The 23,862-nt window shown below is 47.3% G+C and overlaps 1 protein-coding gene across 4 annotated transcripts; it reads left to right on the top strand.

The window, feature by feature from the left end:
* The first annotated feature begins 17,897 nt into the window (after positions 1 to 17,897).
* ELL3 (elongation factor for RNA polymerase II 3) lies at positions 17,898 to 22,541 on the top strand. Of its 4 annotated transcripts, none has more exons than XM_073995699.1 (11): positions 17,898 to 18,096; positions 18,322 to 18,357; positions 18,712 to 18,824; positions 18,936 to 19,137; positions 19,245 to 19,330; positions 19,498 to 19,549; positions 20,417 to 20,600; positions 20,678 to 20,720; positions 20,844 to 21,015; positions 21,807 to 21,851; positions 21,934 to 22,541. In XM_073995699.1, exons 1-11 carry the CDS (start codon positions 17,965 to 17,967, stop codon positions 22,042 to 22,044), a joined length of 1,176 nt encoding a protein of 391 aa, XP_073851800.1. In that variant the 5' UTR covers positions 17,898 to 17,964; the 3' UTR covers positions 22,045 to 22,541. The 4 variants fall into 4 exon arrangements, with proteins under 4 accessions (XP_073851800.1, XP_005559439.3, XP_005559438.3 ...); XM_005559382.5 differs by having other exon boundaries at positions 19,474 to 19,549; XM_005559381.5 differs by having other exon boundaries at positions 18,322 to 18,824.
* Positions 22,542 to 23,862: the final 1,321 nt, after the last annotated feature.

Here is a 23,862-nt window from a genome sequence, read left to right as displayed (position 1 = left end):
TGGCGCTCCTGTGGGCTCGAGCACGTGACCGTGCAGAGTGACCTCATGCGGGGACAGTTTGGGGTACTGACAAAGTCGCCCTGAAAGAAAGCCCGGAGACGGAGGGCGGGGTTTCAACCAGTTCTGTGTTACGAGTACTCTACGACTTAACTTGTTCTTAGGATCACCTCTCAGCCACTTATTTGGTCACGGGTTGTTCACAGCTCGCTTAAAATCAAGTACAAACACAACTTCAGAAACCCGCTTCTATTGCCATTGTCCCCTTCCACGCCCCTTCACTGTAGAAAATCGCAGCCACATCTGGTATTTCCTAAAACTCGTCCCTGCTCGTTTTCCCCCAGAAAGTTTAAATGTGCAGATGCAGCTTGGAAGTATTGTAGGACTCTAAAAGTCACAGACTATGGAGCTGGATCAGTGGCTGAGATTAGATAATGCACATAGTATGTCTGCTTTTCCCCTCTGGATTTTTCCTCACTGACCATCGCCACCAGCCACACCCGGTTTTGTATTAAGACCCTGGAAGGCTGGGCGCGGTGGCTCACGCCTGTAATCCCAGCACTTTGGGAGGCCAAGGTGGGCAGATCAGGAGGTCAGGAGTTCGAGACCAGCAGCCTGGCCAACATGGTGAAACCCCCTCTCTACTAAATATACAAAAAAATTCGCCTGGCATGGTGGCGCGCTCCTGTTATCCCAGCTACTTAGGAGGCTGAGGCAGGAGAATCGCTAGAACCCGGGAGGCGGAGGTTGCAGTGAGCCGAGATCGCACCATTGCACTCCAGCCTGGGCGACAGTGCGAAATCCCGTCTCAAAAAAAAAAAGACCCTGGAATAAGGCCAGAAGCAAAAATTAAACTCATTCTCATTGCCAGTTCCATTAATCTGTCTACAAGACCCTCCACCAGACCTGAGGAATTAGCTGGATAAAGGAGAAATGCTTATGAAATAGCACAGGAAATTATTGGTTGTAAATGTTAACTTGTGACTCTCTTCAGCTAGTGCCCACAGCACAACCAAGTTGAGGTTCAAACTTCAAACTGGCTTCACCTCAACATAGAGCTGATGGAAAGTAATAAATCTCAATCAGAACCATCCTCACAATTTCTTCCATACCAAAGTATCTGAATGACTATTACTAAATATTTTTGTATCAGTCTTAAATAAAAGATATAAATCAAACTTCATATTCCTATAGTACGTCTAAAATCAATATCACTTGCCAACAGAAAGTAAGTATAAAATGAAATACGTAATTAAAGTATACCAAAATAGGTGGGGCATGATGGCTTACACTAGTAATCATAGCACTTTGGGAGGCAAAGGCAGGAGGATTGCTTGAGCCCAGGAGTTTGAAACTAGCTTGAGCCACATAGAACCCCCACTTCTCTACAAAAAAAAAAAAGTAATAAAATTAAATAAATAATACCCAAATTATGTCTTATTTCAGAGTGTTAAGCCTGGAACCTAACCTTTTTATTTTTTGGCAGGGTCTCACTAACCCATATTGGAGTGCAGTGGTAAAATCTCAGATCACTACAACCACCAACTCCCAGGCTCAAGTGATTCTCCTAGCTCATTCTCCGGAGTAGCTGGGACTACAGGTGCATGCCACCACACCCAGATAATTTTTTATTTTTTTATTGTTTGTATTTCTTGAAGGGATGGGTTTCACCACGTTGCTCAGGCTGGTCTCGAACTCCAGAGCTTAGGCGATGCACCTGGCCTCTGACCACTCTTAAAAAGAGAAAGTAACAAGTGTTAAAGAGTTAATAAGAAGCTGGATGCGGTGGCTCATGCCTGTAATCCCAGCACTTTGGGAGGCCGAGGCAGGTGAATCACGAGGTCAGCAGAGACCATCCTGGCTAACACGGTGAAACCCCGTCTCTACTGAAACCCCGTCTCTACTAAAACACTTTAGCTGGGCGTGGTGGCAGGCGCCTCTAGTCCCAGCTACTCGGGAGGCTGAGGGTGTAGCAGGATGAGCTGCAGACAAAACCTCTCAGACACCGAGTTGTAGAAGGAATGGCTTTATTCAGCTGGGAGCATCGGCAAGCTACTGCCTTAAAATCCAAACTCCCCAAGTGCACAATTTCTGTCCCTTTTAAGGGCTCACAACACTAAAGATTTCATATGAAAGGGCTGTGATTCATTTGAGCAAGCAGGGGGTATGTGACAGGGGTTTCATGCACCGGTGGTCAGAGAGAAACAGAACAGGGCAGGGAGTTTCACAATGTTCTTCTATACAATGTCAGGAACATTGATTTCTAAGTCATGAGTTGATTTTTAACTACCCGGTTTAGGCCAGGCAGACCCAGGCCTGGTTCTGGGCCTGGCACCGGGCTGCCTGTCTTTGGTTTTCCTTCATTGCTTTTTTGTTAAAACAGGTACTGAGTATAAAACAATATAAAATAATATGAGAGGGTCTCTTTCCTCAAGGCAGGACAATGGCGTGAACCTGGGAGGCGGAGCTTGTAGTGAGCCACCATGGGACCACTGCACTCCAGCCTGGGCAACACAGCCAGACTCCTTCTCAAAGAAAAAAAAAAAGGGTTAATAAGAAAGGCTGGGCAAGATGGCTCACGCCTGTAATCCCAGCACTTTGGGAGGCCAAGGCAGGTGGATCACCTGAGGTCAGGATTTGGAGACCAGACTGGCCAACATGGTGAAACCCCGTCTCTACCAAAAATACAAAATTAGCCAGGCATGGTGGTGGGCTCCTGGAATCACAGCTACTTAGGAGGCTGAAGCAGGAGAACTGCTTGAACCCAGGACGCGGAGGTTGCAGTGAGCCAATATCGTGCCACTGCACTCCAGCCTGGGAGATGCAGTGAGACTCCATCTCAAAACAAATAAATAAAAATTAAAAAATTAAAAAATGGTGGCCGGGTGCGGTGGCTCAAGCCTGTAATCTCAGCACTTTGGGAGGCCGAGACGGGTGGATCACGAGGTCAGGAGATCGAGACCATCCTGGCTAATACGGTGAAACCCCATCTCTACTAAAAAATACAAAAAACTAGCGGGGCGAGGTGGTGGGCGCCTGTAGTCCCAGCCACTCGGGAGGCTGAGGCAGGAGAATGGCGTGAACCCGGGAGGCGGAGCTTGCAGTGAGCTGAGATCCGGCCACTGCACTCCAGCCTGGGCGACAGAGCGAGACTCCGTCTCAAAAAAAAAAAAAAAAAAAAAATTAAAAAATGGCCAGGCGCGATGGCTCACACTTATAATTTCAGCACTTTGGGAGGCCGAGTCAGGCAGATCACCTGAGGTCAGGAGTTTGAGATCATCCTGGCCAACCCCAGGCCAGGCCAACATGGGTGAAACCCCATCTCTCCTAAAAATACGAAAATTAGCTGGGCATGGTGGCGCGCATCTGTAGTCGCAGCTACTTGGGAGACTGAGGCGGGAGAATCGCTGTAACCCAGGCGGCGGAGGTTGCAGTGAGCCGAGATCGTACCACTGTACTCCAGCCTGGCGACAGAGCTAGGCTCTGTCGCAAAAAAAAAAAAAGAAAAAAAAAAAAGAAAAAAAAAAAAAAGAGAGACTGGGTGCGGTGACTCACGCCTGTAATCCCAGCACTTTGGGAGGCCGAGACGGGTGGATCACGAGGTCAGGAGATCGAGACCATTCTGGCTAACACGGTGAAACCCTATCTCTACTAAAAATACAAAAATAAATAAATAAATTGCTGGGTGTGGTGGTGGGCACCTATAGTCCCAGCTACTTGAGAGGCTGAGGCAGGAGAACGGCGTGAACCCAGGAGGCAGAGCTTGCAGTGAGCCGAGATCACACTACTGCACTCCAACCTGGACGACACAGCGAGACTCCATCCCCCCCCCAAAAAAAAGAGTTAATAAAAGATACCCAAGCTGGAGTGCAATAGTGTGATCTCGGCTCACTGCAATCTCTGCCTCCTATGTTCAAGCTATTCTCCCACCTCAGCCTCTCGAGTAGCTGGGATTACAGGCACCCACCATCATGCTGAGCTAATTTTTGTATTTTTGTTTTTCTGGAGATGGGGTTCCATCACGTTGGCCAGGCTGGTCTGGAACTCCTAACCTCAGGTGTTCCTGAGGTGATCTGCCTGCCTCGGCCTCCCAAAGTGCTAGGATTACAGGCGTGATCCACAGTGCACAGCCAGCATTGGGTATATCTTGATGAGCAGAACATATTCCTATTATCATGAAAGATACCAAGAGAAGAAAGCTCTCTCATACACTTTCTCTCTCTCCCTCTCCCTGTCTGCCTCTCTCTCTCTAATATCCATGTATGTATTTGTATGTCTGTGTGTCTATTTATATGAATTTTTGGGTTTTTTTGAGACAGAGTCTCACTCTGTCACCCAGGCTGGAGTGCAGTGGCATGATCTCGACTCACGGCAACCTCCACCTCCCAGGTTCAAGCCATTATCATGCCTCAGCCTCTTGAGTAGCTGGGATTACAGGCGCATGCCACCACGCCCGGCTAATTTTTGTATTCTTTAGTAGAGATGGTGTTTCACCATGTTGGTCAGGCTGGTCTCAAACTCCTGACCTGAGGTGATCCACCTGCCTCAGCCTCCCACAGTGCTGGGATTACAGGCACAAGCCACCATGCCCGGACTGTATTTTTTTTTTTAATAGAGACAGGGTTTCACAATGTTGGCCAGGCAGGTCTCGAACTCCTGACCTCAAGTGATCCACCCACCCCAGCCTCCCAAAGTGTTGGGATTATAGGCGTGAGCCACCATGCCCCACCTATATATGAAAACTGATTGTGACAATAGCTTTAAAGGAAAATAACAGATTCCACGCAAGGATGAGATTCAAAATGTTTCACAGTACACACAGCTTAAGCACTGACCCATAAAAACAGATGTCAGTGTAATTTGAATGAAGACTCTGTGAACAATTCCACCTGGTATGAAGTAACTAAATAGTTCTGCTGGTGCTATGAAGGGAGTACACCTGTGGACACTGTAGACTTTAATTTTGATTAGGGAGGTGAAGTAAGTGATATTTGAGCTAAAACAAAAAGATGAGGAGTTAGCCAAGCCCAGGAGGGAAGGGCAGGGAGAACATTTCAGGAGGGAACAGCATGTGTGAAGGCCCTAAGGCCCTCCTCCCTCAGGTCATCCCATCAAGAGCCACAGGATTATTGTGTAGGTAAAGGGCAAGTCACTAATGCCTAATGAGCAGAGTGGTGTGAAACCAGGTCAGATGGGGAGGTAGGGTTGTGACAAGATCCAAGTTACTACTGCTAATACAACTACTAGCTAATATCAGGTGGTTTTTATTTGGTACATTTAGTGTACTTTTCTTATTTGAGCCTTACGATGACCTTTTGAGGTGTTATTATCCCCCTCCTACCGATTTAGAAACCTCGGCCCTGGCAGGTTAAATAACTTTCTCAGCGAAACTGAGATAATAAGGGGTGGAGCTGAGAGTCTAACCTAGCCTGTGCTCTTCATTTGCAGAGTGTAAGTTTTGAAAAGATCACTTTACCAGTAGATAATGGATTACAGCAGATGAATAGAAATGAGGAGACCAGTCAGGAGACTATCACAGGCAACAGGCTTTAGATCTCAGTTTAAATGTTACCTCATGGAGGCTGCAGTGAGCTATGATCACGCCACTGCACTCCAGCCTGGGTGATAGAGTGAGACCCTATCTCAAAAAACAAACAAATAAATAAACATTACCTGAGAAGTGGTTATCTCCTATTATTCTTTTTCCTTACACCTTTGTTTCTCTTTGACAACACAGGCTGGCGCAGTGGCTCACGCCTGTAATCCCAACACTTTGGGAGGCCGAGGCAGGTGGATCACCTGAGGTCAGAAATATGAGACCAGCCTGGCTAACATGGCAAAACCCCATCTCTACTTTAAAAATAGAAAAATTAACCAGTCATTCGGCCGGGCGCGGTGGCTCAGGCCTGTAATTCCAGCACTTTGGGAGGCCGAGACGGGCGGATCACGAGGTCAGGAGATCGAGAACATCCTGGCTAACACGGTGAAACCCCGTCTCTACTAAAAAAATACAAAAAACTAGCCGGGCAAGGTGGCGGGCGCCTGTAGTCCCCGCTACTCGGGAGGCTGAGGCAGGAGAATGGCCTAAACCCGGGAGGCGGAGCTTGCAGGGAGCTGAGATCCGGCCACTGCACTCCAGCCTGAGTGACAGAGCGAGACTCCGTCTCAAAAAAAAAAAAAAAAAAAGAAAAACCCCACATCTACTAAAAATACAAAAAAAATTAGCTGTGCATGGTGGCACACGCCTGTAATCCCGGCTACTCGGGAGGCTGAGGCAGGAGAATAGCTTGAACCCGGGAGGCAGAGGTTGCAGTGAGCTGAGATTGTGCCACTGAACTCCAGCCTGGGCGACAGAGCAAGACTCCATCTCATAAAAACCAAAACCAAAAACAAACAAAAAAACAATAATAACTGTAAACTATGTATTATTGGTTTGTGCAGCTGAACCCCTAATATTCCTACCATTCCATCACTGAAGAGCAATGCAATTTTGAGAAATTCTCTGCTGGACACGGTGGCTCACACCTGTAATCTCAGCACTTTGGGAGGCCAAGCGGGAGGATCCCTTGAGGCTCCAGGAGTCTGAGACAAGCTTGGGCAATATAGTGAGACCCTGTCTCTACAAAAAATTAAAAAATTAGGCTGGGCATGGTGGCTCGTGCCTGTAATCCCAGCACTTTGGGAGGTCTAGGCAGGCAGATCACTTGAGGTCAGGAGTTCAAGACCAGCTTGGCCAACACGGTGAAAACCCATCTCTACTAAAAATACAAAAATTAGCCAGGCATGGTGCACATACCCATAATCCCAGCTACTCAGGAGGCTGAGGCTAGAGAATTGCTTGCACCTGGGAAGAGGAGGTTGCAGTAAGCCAAGATCGCACCACTGCACTCCAGCCTGGGCAATAGAGTGAGATACCATCTCAAAAAAATAAATAAATAAAATAAAAATAATTTTTAAAAAACTAAAAATCTAGCCAGGTGTGGTGTTGTGCGCCTATAGTCCCAGCTACTCGAGGGTCTAAGGTGGGAGGATGGCTTGAGCCCAGGAGGTTGAGGCTGCAGTGAGCTGTCATCATTACCACGGCACTCCAGCCTGGGCAACAGAGCAAGAGCCTGTCTCAAAAAAAAAAAAAAAAAAAAAAAATTCTTCCTGGGCAAGGTGGCTCAGGCCTGTAATCTCAGCATTTTGGGAGGCTGAGGTGGGCAGACCACCTGAGGTCAGGGGTTCAAGACCAGCCTGACCAACATGGTGAAACCCCCATCTCTACTAAAAATACAAAATTAGCCGGGCGTGGTGGTGCATGCCTGTAATCCCAGCTACTCCGGAGGCTGAGGCAGGAGAATCACTTGAGCCTGGGAGGCAGAGGTTGCAGTGAGCCAAGATCGCACCGTTGCACTCCAGCCGGGGCAACAAGAATGAAACTCTGTCTTGAAACAAAACAAAACAAAACAAAATTCTTCCCCTTCAGCCTATACTCCAAGTGTGGTACTGAATGGCTAAGTCAATCAAAGTAAACTAATCCCTTTTAATATTGATTGGTTTAGGAACTTGGCCTAATCACATTATTTTGTGGTATTCACCTGGTAACAGTTATTGGCTCAGGAGTGAGCATGTGGCCTAAATTAGCCTGATCAGACAAAAGAGAAGGACTTTTTTTCCATTGCTAGGGTGGTGACGATGCTGTTTCCCATTGACATGAATGAGGAAACACATAGCCCATACTGCTCCTAGCAGCTCTAGTCTATCACGTAGAAGAGAGCCAGCCTTAGGTTGAAGCAAATGAGTAGCAGAAAGACTCTTGGTACTTAGTCATGCTGTTGGACCACTGGATACCTCAACTGTAACATTTGTTCTACACTGAGTTTCCTGGTATGGGAACTACCACATTGTTTTGTTGGTTTAAGCTACCTTAAGTCAGGTTTCTGTTACTTCAGCCAAATACATTTTAATCAAACACAGACAAGAGAAACAGCATATGCCAAGTCCCTGAGAGGGGGATAAGCTTGGATAATTAGATGAATTTAGACCTTACATAATGAAATGGTCCAGTCAGATTACCTTGAAGTGCAACCAGCTCTTTCCATGCATACCAAACGTCAACCAGCTTTTTAGTGCCTTGCTTGTAGAGATGAATATAGAGCCAAGGATCACCAAGCATTGGAGAAAACAGTCCTAACATAAAAATAGACCCCAAAAAAACACAAACAGAAAATTCAGTCTCACAGCTGGGCATGGTGGCTCATGCCTATAATCCAGGCACTTTGGGAGGCCGAGACGGGCAGATTACTTGAGGTCAGGAGTATAAGACCAGCCTGGCCAACATAGTGAAACCCAGTCCCTACTAAAAATACTAAAATTGTTTTAGTGGGGTGTGGTGGCGTGCACCTGTAGTTCCAGCTACTTGGGAGGCTGAGGTGCAAGAATTGCTTGAACCCGGGAGGCAGAGGTTGCAGTGAGCCGAGATCAAGCCACTGCACTGTAGCCTGAGGATACAGAAACAATTCAATTTCAAGACCACAAGAAAATCAGAGACACAGGACTATTAACAGTATTATTTGAGAGAGAGGATATTGAACAACAACAGGGAATTTATAAAAACAGATATTCAAAAAACAGCCAGGAGTGGTGGTATGCACCTGTAGTCCTAGCTACTCAGGAGGCTGAGATGGGAGGATTGCCTGAACCCAGGAATTCGAAGTTGCAGTGAGTCGTGATCTCCCCACCGTACTCCAGCATGGGTAACAGAGCAGACTATGTCTCTAAAAAAGAGGAAAAAATAAAAGAAAGAAAGAAACATTCAGGCTGGGCACGGTGTATCATGCCTGTAATCCCAGCACTTTGGGAGGCCGAGGCGGGCGGATCATTTGAGGCCAGGAGTGGTCAACATGGTGAAACCTCGTCTCTACTAAAAATACAAAAATTAGCTGAGTATGGTGGCAGGCACCTGTAATCCCAACTACTTGGGAGGCTGAGGCAGGAGAATAGCTTGAACCTAGGAGATGGAGGTTTCAGTGAGCCAAGATTGCGCCACCGCACTCCAGCCTGGGCAGCAGAGTGAGACTCTGTCTCAAAATTATATATATATATATATATATATAAATAAGGGCTGGGCATGGTGGCTCATGCCTGGAATCCCAGCACTTTGGGAGGCCGAGGTGGGCGGATCACCTGAGGTCATGAGTTCAAGACCAGCCTGGCCAACATGGCAAACCCTCGTCTCTATTAAAAATACAAAAATTAGCTGGGCGTGGTGGTGCACACCTGTAGTCCCAGCTACTTGGGTGGCTGAGGCGGGAAAATCACTTGAACCCGGTCGGTGGAGGTTGCAGTGAGCCAAGATTACGTCATTGCACTCCAACTTGGTCGACAGAGTGAGATTCTGTCTCAAAAAAGTAAATAAATAAAAAATAAATAAGTAAATAAATAAAACAAAAATAGAGGGAGATCACAGAGTGCCTAGCCCAAGAAATGAGAAAAGCTCTATATCACCACACATCAGAGTATCGGAACCAAAAAGATCCTAATGGCTTCTGACATAAAAAATAGTTCATATACAAAGGATGAAGAGTCAGAATGGCTACAGACTTGTCAGCAGCAACACTGAAAACGAAAAGACAATGGGGCAATGTTATCAAATACCCGTAGAAAACTAATTAACCTACACTTTTTCACCCAGCCAAGCTATCAATTAAGTATGAGAATAGGCTGGACTCAGTTGTTTATGCCTGAAATCCCAACACTTTGAGAAGCCAAGTCAAGAGAATCACTTGAGGCCAAGACTTTGAGACCAGCTTGGGCAACACAGGGAGACCCATCTCTACAAAACTTTTAAAAATTAGCCGGATGTGGCTGGGTGCAGTGGCTCACGCCTGTAATCCCAGCACTTTGGGAGGCCGAGGTGGGCGGATCACAAGGTCAGGAGTTCGAGACCAGCCTGGTCAACACGATGAAACCTCGTCTCTACTAAAAATACAAATAAATAAATAAATATATATATATATATATATATATATAGCTGGGCGTGGTAGCACGCGCCTGTAGTCCCACCTACTCAGGAAGGCTGAGACAGGAGAATCACTTGAACCCAGGAGGTGGAGGTTTCAGTGAGCCAAGATCACATCACCACACTCCAGCCTGGGCAACAGAGGAAGACTCCATTTCAAAAAAAAAAAAAAAACTTAGCTAGATGTGGTGGTGGGTGCCTGTAGTCCCAGCTGCTTGGGAGGCTAAGGTGGGAGGATTGCTTGAGCCAAGGAGATTGAGGCTGCAGTGAGCTATGATTGTGCCACTGCACTCCACCCTGAGCAACAGGACAAAATTCTGTCTCTTAAAAAAAATTATGAAGCCAGGCATGGTGGCTCATGCCTGTAATCCCACCACTTTAGGAGGCCGAGGCCAGTGGATCACTTGAGGCCAGGAGTTTGAGACCAGCCTCGCCAACATAATGAAGCCCCATCTCTACTAAAAGAATATACAAAAATTAGCAAAGCATGGTGGCGCATGCCTGTGGTCCCAGCTACTCAGGAGGCTGAGGCACAAGAATTGCTTGAACCCAGAAGACAGAGGTTGCAGTGAGCCAAGATTGTGCCACTGCACTCCAGCCTGGGCAACAGAGTGAGACTGTCTCAAAAAAAAAAAAAAAGTTGGCCAGGCATGGTGGCTCATGTCTGTAATCCCAGCACTTTGGGATGCCAAGGTGGGCAGATCATGAGGTCAGGAGATTGAGACCATCCTGGCCAATGTGGTGAAACCCTGTCTCTACTAAAAAAAATACAAAAATTAGCTGGGTGTGGTGGCGCATGCCTGTAATCCCACATACTCAGGAGGCTGAGGCAGGAGAATGACTTGAACCTGGGAGGCGGAGATTGCAGTGAGCCGAGATCATGCCACTGCACTCCAGCCTGGTGACAGAGTGAGACTCCTTCTCAAAAAAAAAAAACAAAAAAACAAAAAAAACAAAAAAACAAAGCCAGGTGTGGTGGTGCATGCCTGTAATCCCAGCTACTCAGGAGGCTGAGGCACGAGAATGGCTTGAACCCAGGAGGCAGAGTTTGCAGTGAGCCAAGATCACGCCACTGTACTCCAGCCCGATGACAGAGTGAAGACTCCATCTAAAAAAAAAAAAAAAAAAAAAAAAAGTTATGAGAATAAAATAAAGATATGCAAAGTCTCAAAGGATTTGTCCAAAAGCTTCCTGAAAAGAATGCATGGTGGATAAATCCTTTGAGGCAAAAAGTTACAGGATCCAGGAAAAAGTGTATCTGACACAGTAAGTGAAGGAAATCCTCTGGCTGAGGTTGAAGGAAGATCCCAGGATAATAGCTTTGCATCCGACCTGGAGAACAATCATTTCAGATTGGAGCAGGAGTATGGAGGGCTTTGGAGCCATATACCTAAGAAAAAATGGAACCTGATAAAATTGATAAATTATCTGATTGTATTTGGTTATACTGAGAGGAGAGTTATACTCCTAGAAGAGGGCATGAGAATCAATTGGTAATAAGTACATAGGTAACAAAGTAAACAAAAAAAATGCATAATTATTAATTCGTGTAGAGGAGCATGCAAGAAAGAAAATGTGAACATAATACTCTAAGTGTCACAGCTTGCAAGTAACATTTACATACTCCTAATAATAGAAACATTCAATATTGATATAACAAAAATAACGTTACTACATTAGGAAGATGGAGAGAGAAAGTACATGCATATTTTGGGGGCAGATGAGAGTTAAATCCTCATTTTAAAAAGAGAAGTAGGGCCAAGCGTGGTGGCTCACACTTGTAATCCTACCACTACAGGAGGCCGAGGTGGGCATCACCTGAGGTCAGGAGTTCAAGACCAGCCTGGACAACATGGTGAAACCCCGTCTCTACTAAAAATACAAAAATTAGCAGGGTACAGTGGCGTGTGCCTGTAATCCCAGGTACTCGGGAGGCTGAGGCACCAGAATCGCTTGAACCCGGGAGGCAGAGGTTGCAGTGAGCTGAGATCGCGCCACTGCACTCCAGCCAGTGTGAGAAAGCGAACTGTGTCTCAAAAAAGGAAGAAGAAGAAGAGGAAGAGGAAGAAGAAGAAGAGCCAGGTGCAGTGGCTCACACCTGTAATCTCAGCACTTGGGAAGGCTGAGGCAGGTGAATCACTTAAGTCCAGGAGTTCGAGACCAGCCTGGGCAACATGGTGAAACCCCATCTCTATTGAAAATGCAAAAATCAGCCAGGCATGGTGGCATGCCTGTAGTCCCAGGAGGCTAAGGCAGGAGAATCGTTTGAACCCAGGAGGCGGAGGTTTCAGTGAGCTGGAATTGTACCACTGCACTCCAGCCTGGTGGTAACATAGTGAGACTTTTTCTCAAAAAAAAAAAAAAAGAAGGAAAAATGCAGACATAAACAATAAGTTTTTTGTTGTTGTTGTTGAGACAGAACCTCGCTCAATCTCGGCTCACTGAAACCTCTGCCTCCTGGGTTGAAGTGATTCTCCTGCCTCAGCCTCCTGAGTAGCTGGGACTAAAATTAGTCACCGCACCCAGCTAATTTTTGTGTTTTTAGTAGACATGGGATATCACTATGTTGGCCAGGCTGGTCTCGAACTCCTGACCTCAAATGATCCACCTGCCTCGGCCTCCCAAAGTGCTGGGATCACAGGAGTGAGCCACTGTGGCTAGCCAACAACTTATAAGCTTTTAAATTAAGTGCTGTTCTGAATAGTGTGATAAAATATCCTCCCTCTCCATCCCACCCAGGATGGCAATCCTCCCTTTGTCCAGTGTATCCACACTGTAGGCAACACTCACCCACTAATCACTTAGTAGCCATCTCAGTTATCAGAGCGTATCACAGTGTTTGTATGTAAGCAACCCTTATTTTACTTAATAATGAGCCCAAAATGCAAGAGTAGTGGTGCTGCCAATTTGGCTTTGCCAAAGAGAAGCCATAAAGTGCTTCCTTTAAATGAAAAGGTGGAAGTTCTCAATAAGTAAAAAAAAAAAACTTATGCTGAGGTTGCTAAGATTTAAGGTAAGAATAAATCTCCTCTATTCATGAAATTGTGAAACAAAAAGAGAAAAAAACTCATGCCAGTTTTGCTGTTGCCACTCAAACTGCGAAAGTTATGGCCACAGTGCATCATAAGTGCTTAATTAAGATGGAAAAGGCATTACATTTGTGGATGGGAGACATGAACAGTAACATGTTCTGATTGTCAGCATTCGGGTTCAGTATTTTCTGCAGTTTCAGGCATCCACTGAGGGCCTTGGAATTTCCCTGAAGATAAGGGTAGACTACTGTATGAGGTATCTACAGTAGTCAAATTCACAGAAACAGAAAGCAGAAGGGTGGTTGTTGCTAGCAGCTGGGAGGAGGGGGAAATGGGGAATTGTTAAATGGGTATAGAGTTTCAGTTTTCCAAGATGAAGAGCTTTGGAGATTGGCTGCAGGGCGATATGAATGTACTTAACACTACTGAACCATACACTTAAAAACAGTTAAGATCGCCGAGTGCGGTGGCTCACCCCTGTAATCCCAGCACTTTGGGAGGCTGAGGTGGGCGGATTATGAGATCAGGAGATCAAGACCATCCTGGCTAACACGGTGAAACCCTGTCTCTACTAAAAAAAAAAAATACAAAACATTAGCCAGGCATGGTGGCAGGCACCTGTAGTCCCAGCTACTTGGGAGGCTGAGGCAGGAGAATGTCGTGAACCCAGGAGGCGGAGCTTGCAGTGAGCTGAGATCGCTCTACTGCACTCCAGCCTGGGTAACAGAGCAAGACTCCGTCTCAAAAAAAAAAAAAAAACCAGTTAAGATCACCAGCTACAGTGGCTCACACCTTTAATCCCAGCACTTTGGGAGGCCAAGGTGGGCGGATCACAAGGTCAGGAGATTGAGACCATCCTGGCCAACATGGTGAAACTAAAATAATAAAAATAAATACATATAAAAATACATATAAAAATAAATACATATAAAAAATAAAAATAAAATACTAAAATACATCTCTACTAAAAATACAAAAATTAGCTGGGTGTGGTGGCGCGTGCCTGTAGTCCTAGCTACTTGGGAGGCTGAGGCAGGAGAATCCCTTGAACCAGGGATTTGGAAGTTGCAGTGAGCCGAGATCGCGCCATTGCACTCCAACCTGGTTGACAAGAGCCAAACTCCGTCTCCAAAAAAAGAAAATAAACATTTTTTTTTAATTTGCAAAAAACACATGGGTTCATAAAGGAAAACAATCATATTCACATATAATTATCAAAATATTAAAATGTTTATGGTGTAGTAACTGATTTTTATCAATGCATTAAAGATCTAACAGTAAGTCTAATAGCAATTATAATTACAAAGTGTGCTGAATGCAAACAATATTTAGATGTATCTTCAACACTTGTAATGTAAAATGAAAATATCTGTTATTTCTATTAGTAAGAACATTGCAGTTACTGCCAGTACCAGTGATCTGTTGCCTACATTCATAATTAAAGGAGATGCTAAATTTCTGTTAAAGGTTAGTGAAAATACAGATGTAATTTTGGCTGGGCATGCTGACTCATGCATGTAATCTCAGCACTTTGGGAGGCTGAGGTGGGAGGATCGCTTGAGGCCAGGAGTTTGAGACCAGCCTGGGCAACATGGCAAGATCCTGTCTCTACAAAAAATTTAAAAAATTTGCTAGGTATGGTGGCACACTCCGGTAGTTACAGCTGTGAAGGAGGCTGAGGCGGGTGGACTGCTTGAGCCCAGGAGTTCAAGGATGCAGTGAACTATGATTGTGTCACTGCACTCCAGCCTGGGCAACAGAGGGACACCTGCCTCAAAAATAAATAAATAAGTAATTTTTTTCCCTTCCAAGTTCACAAATTCCCTGAATTCTATGATCTGTAGGCCCAGGTTTAGAAGCTCTGCTTCTCTAAGCCTCAGATTTATCATCAGTCCTTAGTGTTTGACACATTCCTAACTTATTCACTCACACTTACAGGCAACTGTTTCACACTATGTTCACACCTCAACCCCAATCACTCCTCCCTCATCCTCTCTCTCAGTTGCTTCCTACTTCACTGAGAAAAATGGAAGCAATCAGAAAAAAATTTTCAGACTCCCACCACATCTGCCTAACCTCTACACTTGCACCCACCTTCTCTGCTTGTGGCCCGTTACCATAAACGAACTGCCCACACTCCTACCTAAAGCCAATCCTGAATAGATCTCATGACCTCAAACCTATTCAAGTGCACTACTGCAGTAAATCTCCTACACCATCAAAATTTTGGAGATGTTCTAAAAGTTATTTCCGTCAACATAGAACATGCTATTTCTTCCATCTTAAAACTTTTTCTTGAATCTATTTCCCCTACCATGACTCCTATCTCTCTGTCCCCATATTGAGCAAAACTCAGGTTTCTTTTTTTTTTTAGATAGAGTATCTCTCCAGCCTAAGCTGGAGTGGAGTGGCGTGATCTCGGCTCACTGCAACATTCGCCTCTGGGGCTCAAGCGATTCTCCTGCCTCAGTCTCCCAAGTATCTGGGACTACAGGTGTGCACCACCACACCTGGTTAATTTTTTTGCAGTTTTAGTAGAGATGGGGTTTCACCAAGTTGCCCTGGGTGGTCTCGAACTCCTAAGCTCAGGTGATCCACCTGTCTCCGCCTCCCAAAGTGCTGGGATTACAGGCATGAGCCACTGCGCCCAGCCTCTTTTTTTTTTTTTTTTTTTTTTGAGATGGAGTCTCACTCCAGCCTAAGCTGGAGTGGAGTGGTGTGATCTCGGCTCACTGTAACATTCATCTCTGGGCTCAAGCAATTCTCCTGCCTCAGCCTCCCAAGTAGCTGGGACCACAGGTGTGTGCCACCATACCTGGTTATTTTTTTTTGTAGTTTGAGTAGAGACAGGGTTTCACTATGTTGCCCTGGGAGGTCTCGAACTCCTGAGCTCAGTGATCCATCTGCCTCGGCCTCCTAAACTGCTGGGATTACAGGCATGAGCCACCGCACTCAGCCTCTTTTTTTTTTTTTTTTGAGATGGAGTCTTGCTCTGTCTCACTCAGGCTGGAGTGCAGAGACATGATCTTGGCTCACTGCAGCTTCTGCCTTCCTGGGTTCAAGTGATTCTCCTGTCTCAGCCTCCCAAGTAGCTGGGACTACAAGCGTGTGCCACCACACCCGGTTAATTTTGTATTTTTAGTACAGACGGGGTTTCACCATGTTGGCCAGGCTGGTCTCAAACTCCTGACCTCAGGTGATCCACCTGCCTCAGCCTCCCAAAGTGCCGGGATTACAGGCAGGAGCTGGTGTGCCCGGCCTTTTTTTTTTTTCTCTCTCTTTTTGAGACAGGGTCTCTCTCTGTCGCTCAGGCTGAAGTGCAGTGACAAAAACATGGCCTGAACGTGGATTCAAGCGATCCTCCTGCTTCAGCCTCCTGAGTAGCTGGGACTACAGGCATGCACTGCTATGCCCAGCTAAGAGACCAGCTTTATCCATTACCACAACTGTTTATCAAATTAGGATATTGTCACAGAGAAACAGAGATAGCACAGATTTTAAAGATCAACTTTATTGAAGTACAATTTACATACAAATTTTATGTGTATTGGCCTGGTACGGTGACTCACGCCTCTAATCCCAGGACTTTGGGAGGGCGAGGCGGGCGGATCACGAGGTCAGGAAATCGAGACCATCCTGGCTAACACGGTGAAACCCCGTTTCTACTAAAAATGCAAAAAATTAGCCGGGCGTGGGGCGTGGTGGCGGGTGCCCGTGGTCCCAGCTACTCGGGAGGCTGAGGCAGGAGAATGGCGTGAACCTGGGAGGCGAAACTTGCAGTGAGCCGAGATCGCGCCACTGCACTCCAGCCTGGGTGACAGAGCGAGACTCCGTCTCAAAAACAAAACAAAACAAAACAAAACAAAAATTATGGGTATTTTTTTAATGAGTTTTGACAAACGTATAGGTAATTTTATTTGTGGTGGAGGACATTAAGGTTCCCTGGGATTGTGCAGGTCCAGGGATTTAACAGACGGATCCTGGTTAGGAAACAGGACAACATTAAGGCTCTTGGGAAATATAATCAAACAGGAACAAGTGGAAACACCAAGAGCTGGCCAGAGGTTGGTCCTGGGGTCTCACTGCACCAGGATCTGGCCCTCTGGAATGCCTGGCGACTTCATGGCAGCTCCTGGCCCTCCTCAGGGAGCGGTCTCACCACTCTGACGTGTGTTTAGGCCACGAGATGAGACCTAGGACTGGGTTCTGGCTCTCTGCCCTGCAACTTTCCTGCCACTACCCGCGCCCGCATCCCTGCCCACCAGTGGGGGGCGCTCCAGTCGGTGACAGCCAACTTTCGCTGCTGCCACCACAACCGCAGGGCCCGATTACCTCTCCAGTCTATTAGAAACCGGTTTCAGATGCGCGGTGGAACGGCGGGCGGGAAAAAGCCCAAGCGCTGTCTCGGGTGCCCCTTCGGGTCAGCCATCCTCTGGTCTCCGAGGCTCGGGGCTAACTGGGCGCGAACCGCTGAGCCCGCCTACCAATCAGGCCCTTTCTCCCGCCCCTCTGCGGCTGAAACCCTCAAAGGGTTGCAGTTTCAGCTTTCACTTAGAGACAGCAACTCCAAATTCAGGGTCGCTGGGGAAACTGAGGCAGGACTGGGGACTCTGGGTGAGAGGTCAGACAGTGGTCGCGGACTCTTTCTCCCGAGAAATGGGGATAGCTCTTCCGATAGCCCAAAGCGACTCACGCAGATCCTAGAAGAGAGCGCCGAGGTCCGGGGGGTTGGCCCGGGAAAGCGAAGCGCCGCCCACGCGGCTGGGAAACCTCAGGGTGGTGCTGGCCGGAGGTGGAGCCAGGGGCGGGTTCCGGGCGGAGGGTGGGGCAGACGTGGGTTACCGGGTGTGCCAGCCAAACCTTGCACAGAGGAGGTGGCGGTGGTGGCCCTCGCCTGTGGCCCCCGTGCTGCTTGCACTCGAACTCTTCGCCATGGAGGAGCTCCAGGAGCCTCTGAGTGGACAGCGCCGGCTCTGTTTCACGCCAGCTGCCCGGACCAGCCTCTTACTGCTCAGGCTCAACGACGCTGCGCTGCGGGCGCTGCAAGAGTGTCAGCGGCAACAGGTACGGCCGGCCCCCTTCTTCTCTAGTCCCTGCCCCTGGGAACCTTGGGCCTCAGCCGGCGACCCTGGAGAAGGTGCAGGGGAGAGGGAACGGCATCCGGAAGCTCTGGCCTCCCCACCTCTCCAAGTGAAGCCGGCTAGGCAGGTGATCCCGGGCTCCGGACCCCGGATCCTGGGGATACCGCTTCACCTGCGCTCAATGGTCACATCTTCGCTCTCCCCGCAGGTACGGCCGGTGATTGCCTTCCAAGGCCACCGAGGGGTAAGTGCGAGCTCAGGGTGTGTGAGTGAGGTTAGGGCGAGGGAGCATAAACGTGGGCTGGAGGTGGAAGGTGCGGTCGGGGCCGGAGGCTGCGAGTGGTCACGGTCTGAGGTATTTCCGAGAACTGAACTCCAAATGGGGCGAGGAGGCTGCTGGGGTTGTCCCAGGGGGCTGTGGTTGAGGGGACTGTGCTGTTTCAGCCTCCTGGGGAACTCAGGCCCAGCTGCACCTGGTGTGCTAACGAGCCCTGTGGGACCCGTCTTAGTCTTACTTAGGCTGGCTCCCGGAGGAGTGGCGGCGGCAGGAGGGGGAGGGGCTGACTTCATGGGGCTTACCGTCTCCTTCCACCTCCAGTATCTGAGGCTCCCAGGCCCTGGCTGGTCCTGCCTCTTCTCCTTCATAGTGTCCCAGTGTTGCCAGGAGGGCGCTGGTGGTAGCCTAGACCTTGTGTGCCAACGCTTCGTCAGGTAAGGGGGAACAGGTAGCAGGCAAGAAAGGGTTTGTGGAAAGTGGGGGAGGGAAATGTGGAGAGGTGCTTAAGAGCTCACCCCCCTATTTTTTCCACCACGCCTTTCCAGGTCTGGGTCTAACCGCCTCCACTGCCTGGGCTCACTCAGGGAGCGCCTCATTATTTGGGCAGCCATGGATTCTATCCCAGCCCCATTATCAGTTCAGGGACACAACCTGCCTGAAGATGCCAGACATCCTGAGAGCTGGCAGAACACAGGAAACTATTCTGAAGGAGATGTAGTATCACAGCCACAGATAGCACTAGAGGAGGTGAGGCCAGAAACTGCAGGGAGTTGTGATAAGGTGGGGCAAAGGCTGAAGTCCAAGGTATCCCAGTACTCCAGGGAACCAAGTGCTCCTGCCACTTTCCCCACCAGGTGTCAGTGTCAGATCCACTGGCAAGCAACCAAGGACAGTCACTCCCAGGATCCTCAAGGGAGCACATGGCACAGTGGGAAGTGAGGTACTTGGGACGGGGTGGGACTAACATGGGAAGCTTTGGCATTGTCTTCCTTTCTAATCTCCACTCTTAAATGTTGTAATAAAAGATCCAGTTCCACCTCCTACCCTGGTCTTCATCTGTCCCATTCCCTGAAAATATCCTAGAAACCAGACCCATCTTCCAAACAGAGAACCTGTTCAAGCGCTGCCTTCCTCTGCCAGCCGGAAACGTCTGGACAAGGTAAGTTATAATGGCAAGGGCATTTCTTTTTTTTTTTGTAACATTGGTATAATGAAACAGTGGCAAAGACTATTTTGAAGAGCACTTTTAGTCAAGTGAAAACTTAGAAATTGGAAGCTCAGGCCGGGCGCGGTGGCTCACGCTTGTAATCCCAGCACTTTGGGAGGCCGAGGCAGGTGGACCACCTGAGGTCGGGAGTTCAAGACCAGCCTGACCAACATGGAGAAACCCCGTCTCTACTAAAAATACAAAATTAGCCGGGGTGGTGGCACATGCCTGTAATCCCCGCTACTCGGGAGGCTGAGGCAGGAGAATCGCTTGAACCCAGGAGGCTGAGGTTGCGGTGAGCCGAGATCGCGCCATTGCACTCCAGCTTGGGCAAAAAGAGTGAAACTCTGTCTCAAAAAAAAAAAAAAAAAGAAAGAAAGAAAGAAATTGGAAGCTCATTATATAGGAGGAATTTTTTTAGAGACAAAGTCTCTCTGTTCCCCAGGCTGGAGACTCCTGGGTTCAAACCATCCTTTTTTTTTTCTTAGTCTCACTCTTGTCACCCAGGCTAGGGTGTTGTGGTATGACCACAGCTCACCACAGCCTTGAACTCCTGGGCTCAAGTGATTCTCCCTCCTCAGGTGGTGTGTGCCACCACACCAGGCTCATTTTCTGATTTTTTTGCAGAGATAGGGTCTCACTATGTTACCCAGACTAGTCTTGAAATCTTGCGTTCAAGCGATTCCCCCACCTCAGCCTCTGAAATGGTTGGGATTACAGGTATGAGTCACTGTGCCCAGCCTAGGAGGAATTCTTGAGAAAAGAACATATTTAGGAAGCTCTTGGCTGTTTATGTCACACAGATATTTTCCTCAACAGAAACGTTCAGTGCCTGTGGCCACTGTAGAACTAGAAGAAAAGAGGTTCAGAACTCTGCCTTTAGCGCCAAGCCCCCTACAAGGCCTGACCAATCAGGATTTACAAGAGGGAGAAGATTGGGAGCAAGAAGATAAGGATGAAGACATGGACCCCAGATTAGAATGCAGTTCTTCAGTTCAAGAAGGTGAGTTAATGAAAGGAGGGTAAAAACGCCAGTGGAAAAGACTTATAATCACTTGTGTTTTCTTGATTCCTTCCTAGATTCTGAATCCCCAAGCCCTGAAGATGTACCAGACTATCTCCTGTGAGTTCCCTTGCTTTTTCCAATTTCATGAAGCCTTGTGCATATATTAAGATATACTTCCTGGAAGCTGAGGGCTTTTCAGGGGCAATGAAATTGAAGGTGACAGCTCTCTGCTCCTGGCAGGCAATACAGGGCCATCCGCAGTGCAGAACAGCAACATGCCTATGAGCGGGACTTTGAGACAGATTATGCTGAATACCGCATCCTGCATGCCCGTGTTGGGACTGCAAGCCAAAGGTTCATAGAGCTGGGAGCAGAGATTAAAAGAGTTCAGCGAGGAACTCCGGAATATAAGGTAAGGACAGGACCCAGCCTAGCTTTCCAACTCTACTGGCCATTAACCCCCTGCTAACCACCCATATGCCTGTGTTCATAAAGTGACTAAGCAATGACAAGGAAACCTGTTTGAAGGGAAAAATTAGTCTGTATCATTGTATCATTCAGTAGAATGAGAAGGGAAGTTACTTCTCTTTTTTGAGACAGTCTAGCTCTCTCAGGCACAGTCTTGGCTCACTGCAACCTCCACCCCTTAGGCTAAAGCAATTCTCGTGCCTCAGCTTTCCGAATAGCTGGGATTATAGGTATGTGCCACCATGCCCAGCTAATTTTTGTATTTTTAGTAGAGACAGGGTTTCAACATGTTGGCCAGGCTGGTCTTGAACTCCTGACCTCAAGTGATCCACCCACCTCAGCCTCCCAAAGTGCTGGGATTACAGGTGTGAGCCACTGCGCCTGGCCCCTCTCTCTTTTTTCTTTTTGAGATGGAGTCACTTCGCCCAGGCTGGAGTGCAGTGGCGCGATCTCGGCTCACTGCAAGCTACGCCTCCTGGGTTCACGCCATTCTCCAGCCTCAGCCTCCCAAGTAGCTGGGACTACAGGCGCCTGCCACCACGCCTGGCTAATTTTTTTGTTTTTAGTAGAGATGGGTTTCACTGTCTTAGCCAGGATGGTCTCTATCTCCTGACCTCATGATCTGCCCACCTTGGCCACCCAAAGTGCTAGGATTACAGGCGTGAGCCACCGTGCCTGGCCACCCCTCTCTTTATTTCTTAATGTTGAACTCAGTGCTAGTATTTTCTGTTTCAGGTGCTGGAAGACAAGATAGTCCAGGAATATAAAAAGTTCAGGAAGGTAAGACAAGGTTGGGGAATGGAAGCAAGCAAGGTAGAAATGGGAATTTTTACTTTTTGACATGGATGCTTTTTCTCTGCAGCGGTACCCAGGTTACAGAGAAGAAAAGCGTCGCTGTGAGTACCTTCACCAGAAATTGTCCCACATTAAAGGTCTCATCCTGGAGTTTGAGGAAAAGAACAGGGGCAGCTGAAGTTATCAAGGGAATTCTTGAGCCTCTGCTTAGTGAAACACGAAGGAACAAAGCAGCTGTAAACTAAATAGAATGCAACTATCTGCTTTTCTTTTGCTGACCACTGGAGTCCGTGGTGGCAAGTAGAGAGTTGCTCTAGCTTCCTGAGGTTTGGTTTTCATTGTTAATTTTTAGGGTGTGGGCACTGTGCAAAGACTCCATAGCTATGCCTAGGAGTTTAGGAAAAGTGACAGAGGCTTGGCTTTTTTACCTTTAGTTCAGCCAAGTCATTTTCAAGTCCTGAGAAATGACATCATCTTCAGGATAAGATAATGAGGACATTAGACAAACCAAACTAAGTGAATTTAGTCTACTAGCCTCCCTAAGGAAACAGTAATAATAACTTTTGGTAAGAGCTAAAATAACTTGTAGCATACCTAGATATAATGGGAAAGGGCCTGGGTGTTACCCATGTACTGAAAATGAACTTTTTTACCAACATGGCTAAAAAATTAAAACTGACTGCTTCTGTGTCCTTTGTACAAGTTCATATGTTTTCCTTAAATCTTCCAAGGCAGGTGGTTCTTAACCCTGCCTTCACATCTGAGACACTTTTGGGGCTCTCTAAACAATTAGATCCCTGGACCCCAGCCCAGATGTTATGAGTTAGAATCTCCAAGATTATGGTTTAGACATCTTTTACTTTTTCCAAGCTCTGTGTGTGACCAAGATACATACTTTGCTGTAAGGCTCTACCAAATTCATCTTTTTTTTTTGAGACGGAGTCTCGCTCTGTCACCCAGGCTGGAGTGCAGTGGCCGGATCTCAGCTCACTGCAAGCTCCGCCTCCCGGGTTCATGCCATTCTCCTGCCTCAGCCTCCCGAGTAGCTGGGACTACAGGCGCCTGCCACCTCGCCCGGCTAAGTTTTTGTATTTTTAGTAGAGACGGGGTTTCACTGTGTTACCCAGGATGGTCTCGATCTCCTGACGTCGTGATCCGCCCGTCTCGGCCTCCCAAAGTGCTGGGATTACAGGCTTGACAAATTCATCTTAAAATTGACAGCTACATACTGTATTTATATAGTAGGAAGAAAATTCTTTTCTGAACATAGGAATTCCTAGGATCACCTAAAGTAGCGCTCCTACCTCAAATTATCCAGTGACTGAAAACTATAACTGGGCAGGATTTGAATTTACCTACAAAAGGAGATAAATGGTTTAGTTGGACAAAAGATCACTCTTCAGTCCTTTCTGTTCCTCATTGTTACAAAAGAAAGTGGATGCTTTACTCATAACTAGGAATGATACCGCCTTTCCCAGTTCTACTGAAGGGGGAGGTTAAAGGGCCACACCCTAGGCTTTGGGAGATAGAACTGCACCCAGCAGTGTCAGCAATTCCTGAAACAACTTGGATGAAACCTTGTGATGCCACACCCTTGACAGGGCATTTCTGGGCAGAGAACAGTCCTTGGGAGGTATAAATATGCAGTAAGCTTAGCTGCGTGGCAAGGATAAACAGGAACCCATCCTTAGGGCATGGACAGCCTAACAAGAAAAGCCCTTCACCTGTTCTCTAATCACCAGGGTAGGCCTGGGCAATAACATGTAAGGAGAGAAAGAGATAATAAATTGTGAAAGAATTTTGAGGTGATTATGGACCCAGTCAGTCAGTCTACAGCTGCAGTGATCAGTATGGTAGCAACTGTATTGCTATTTAAATTAATGAAGACTAAAAATGTAGTTTCTAGCCATATTTCAGATGCTCCATAGCTACCTGTACTGAACAGTGTAGATTACAGAGCATTTCCATCACTGAGGAAAGCTCTATTGAACAGTGA

This window comes from Macaca fascicularis, chromosome 7 (genome assembly GCF_037993035.2).
Source record: "Macaca fascicularis isolate 582-1 chromosome 7, T2T-MFA8v1.1".
NCBI classification, from domain to species: domain Eukaryota; kingdom Metazoa; phylum Chordata; class Mammalia; order Primates; family Cercopithecidae; genus Macaca; species Macaca fascicularis.
This window is presented reverse-complemented; position numbering and strand designations above follow the sequence as displayed.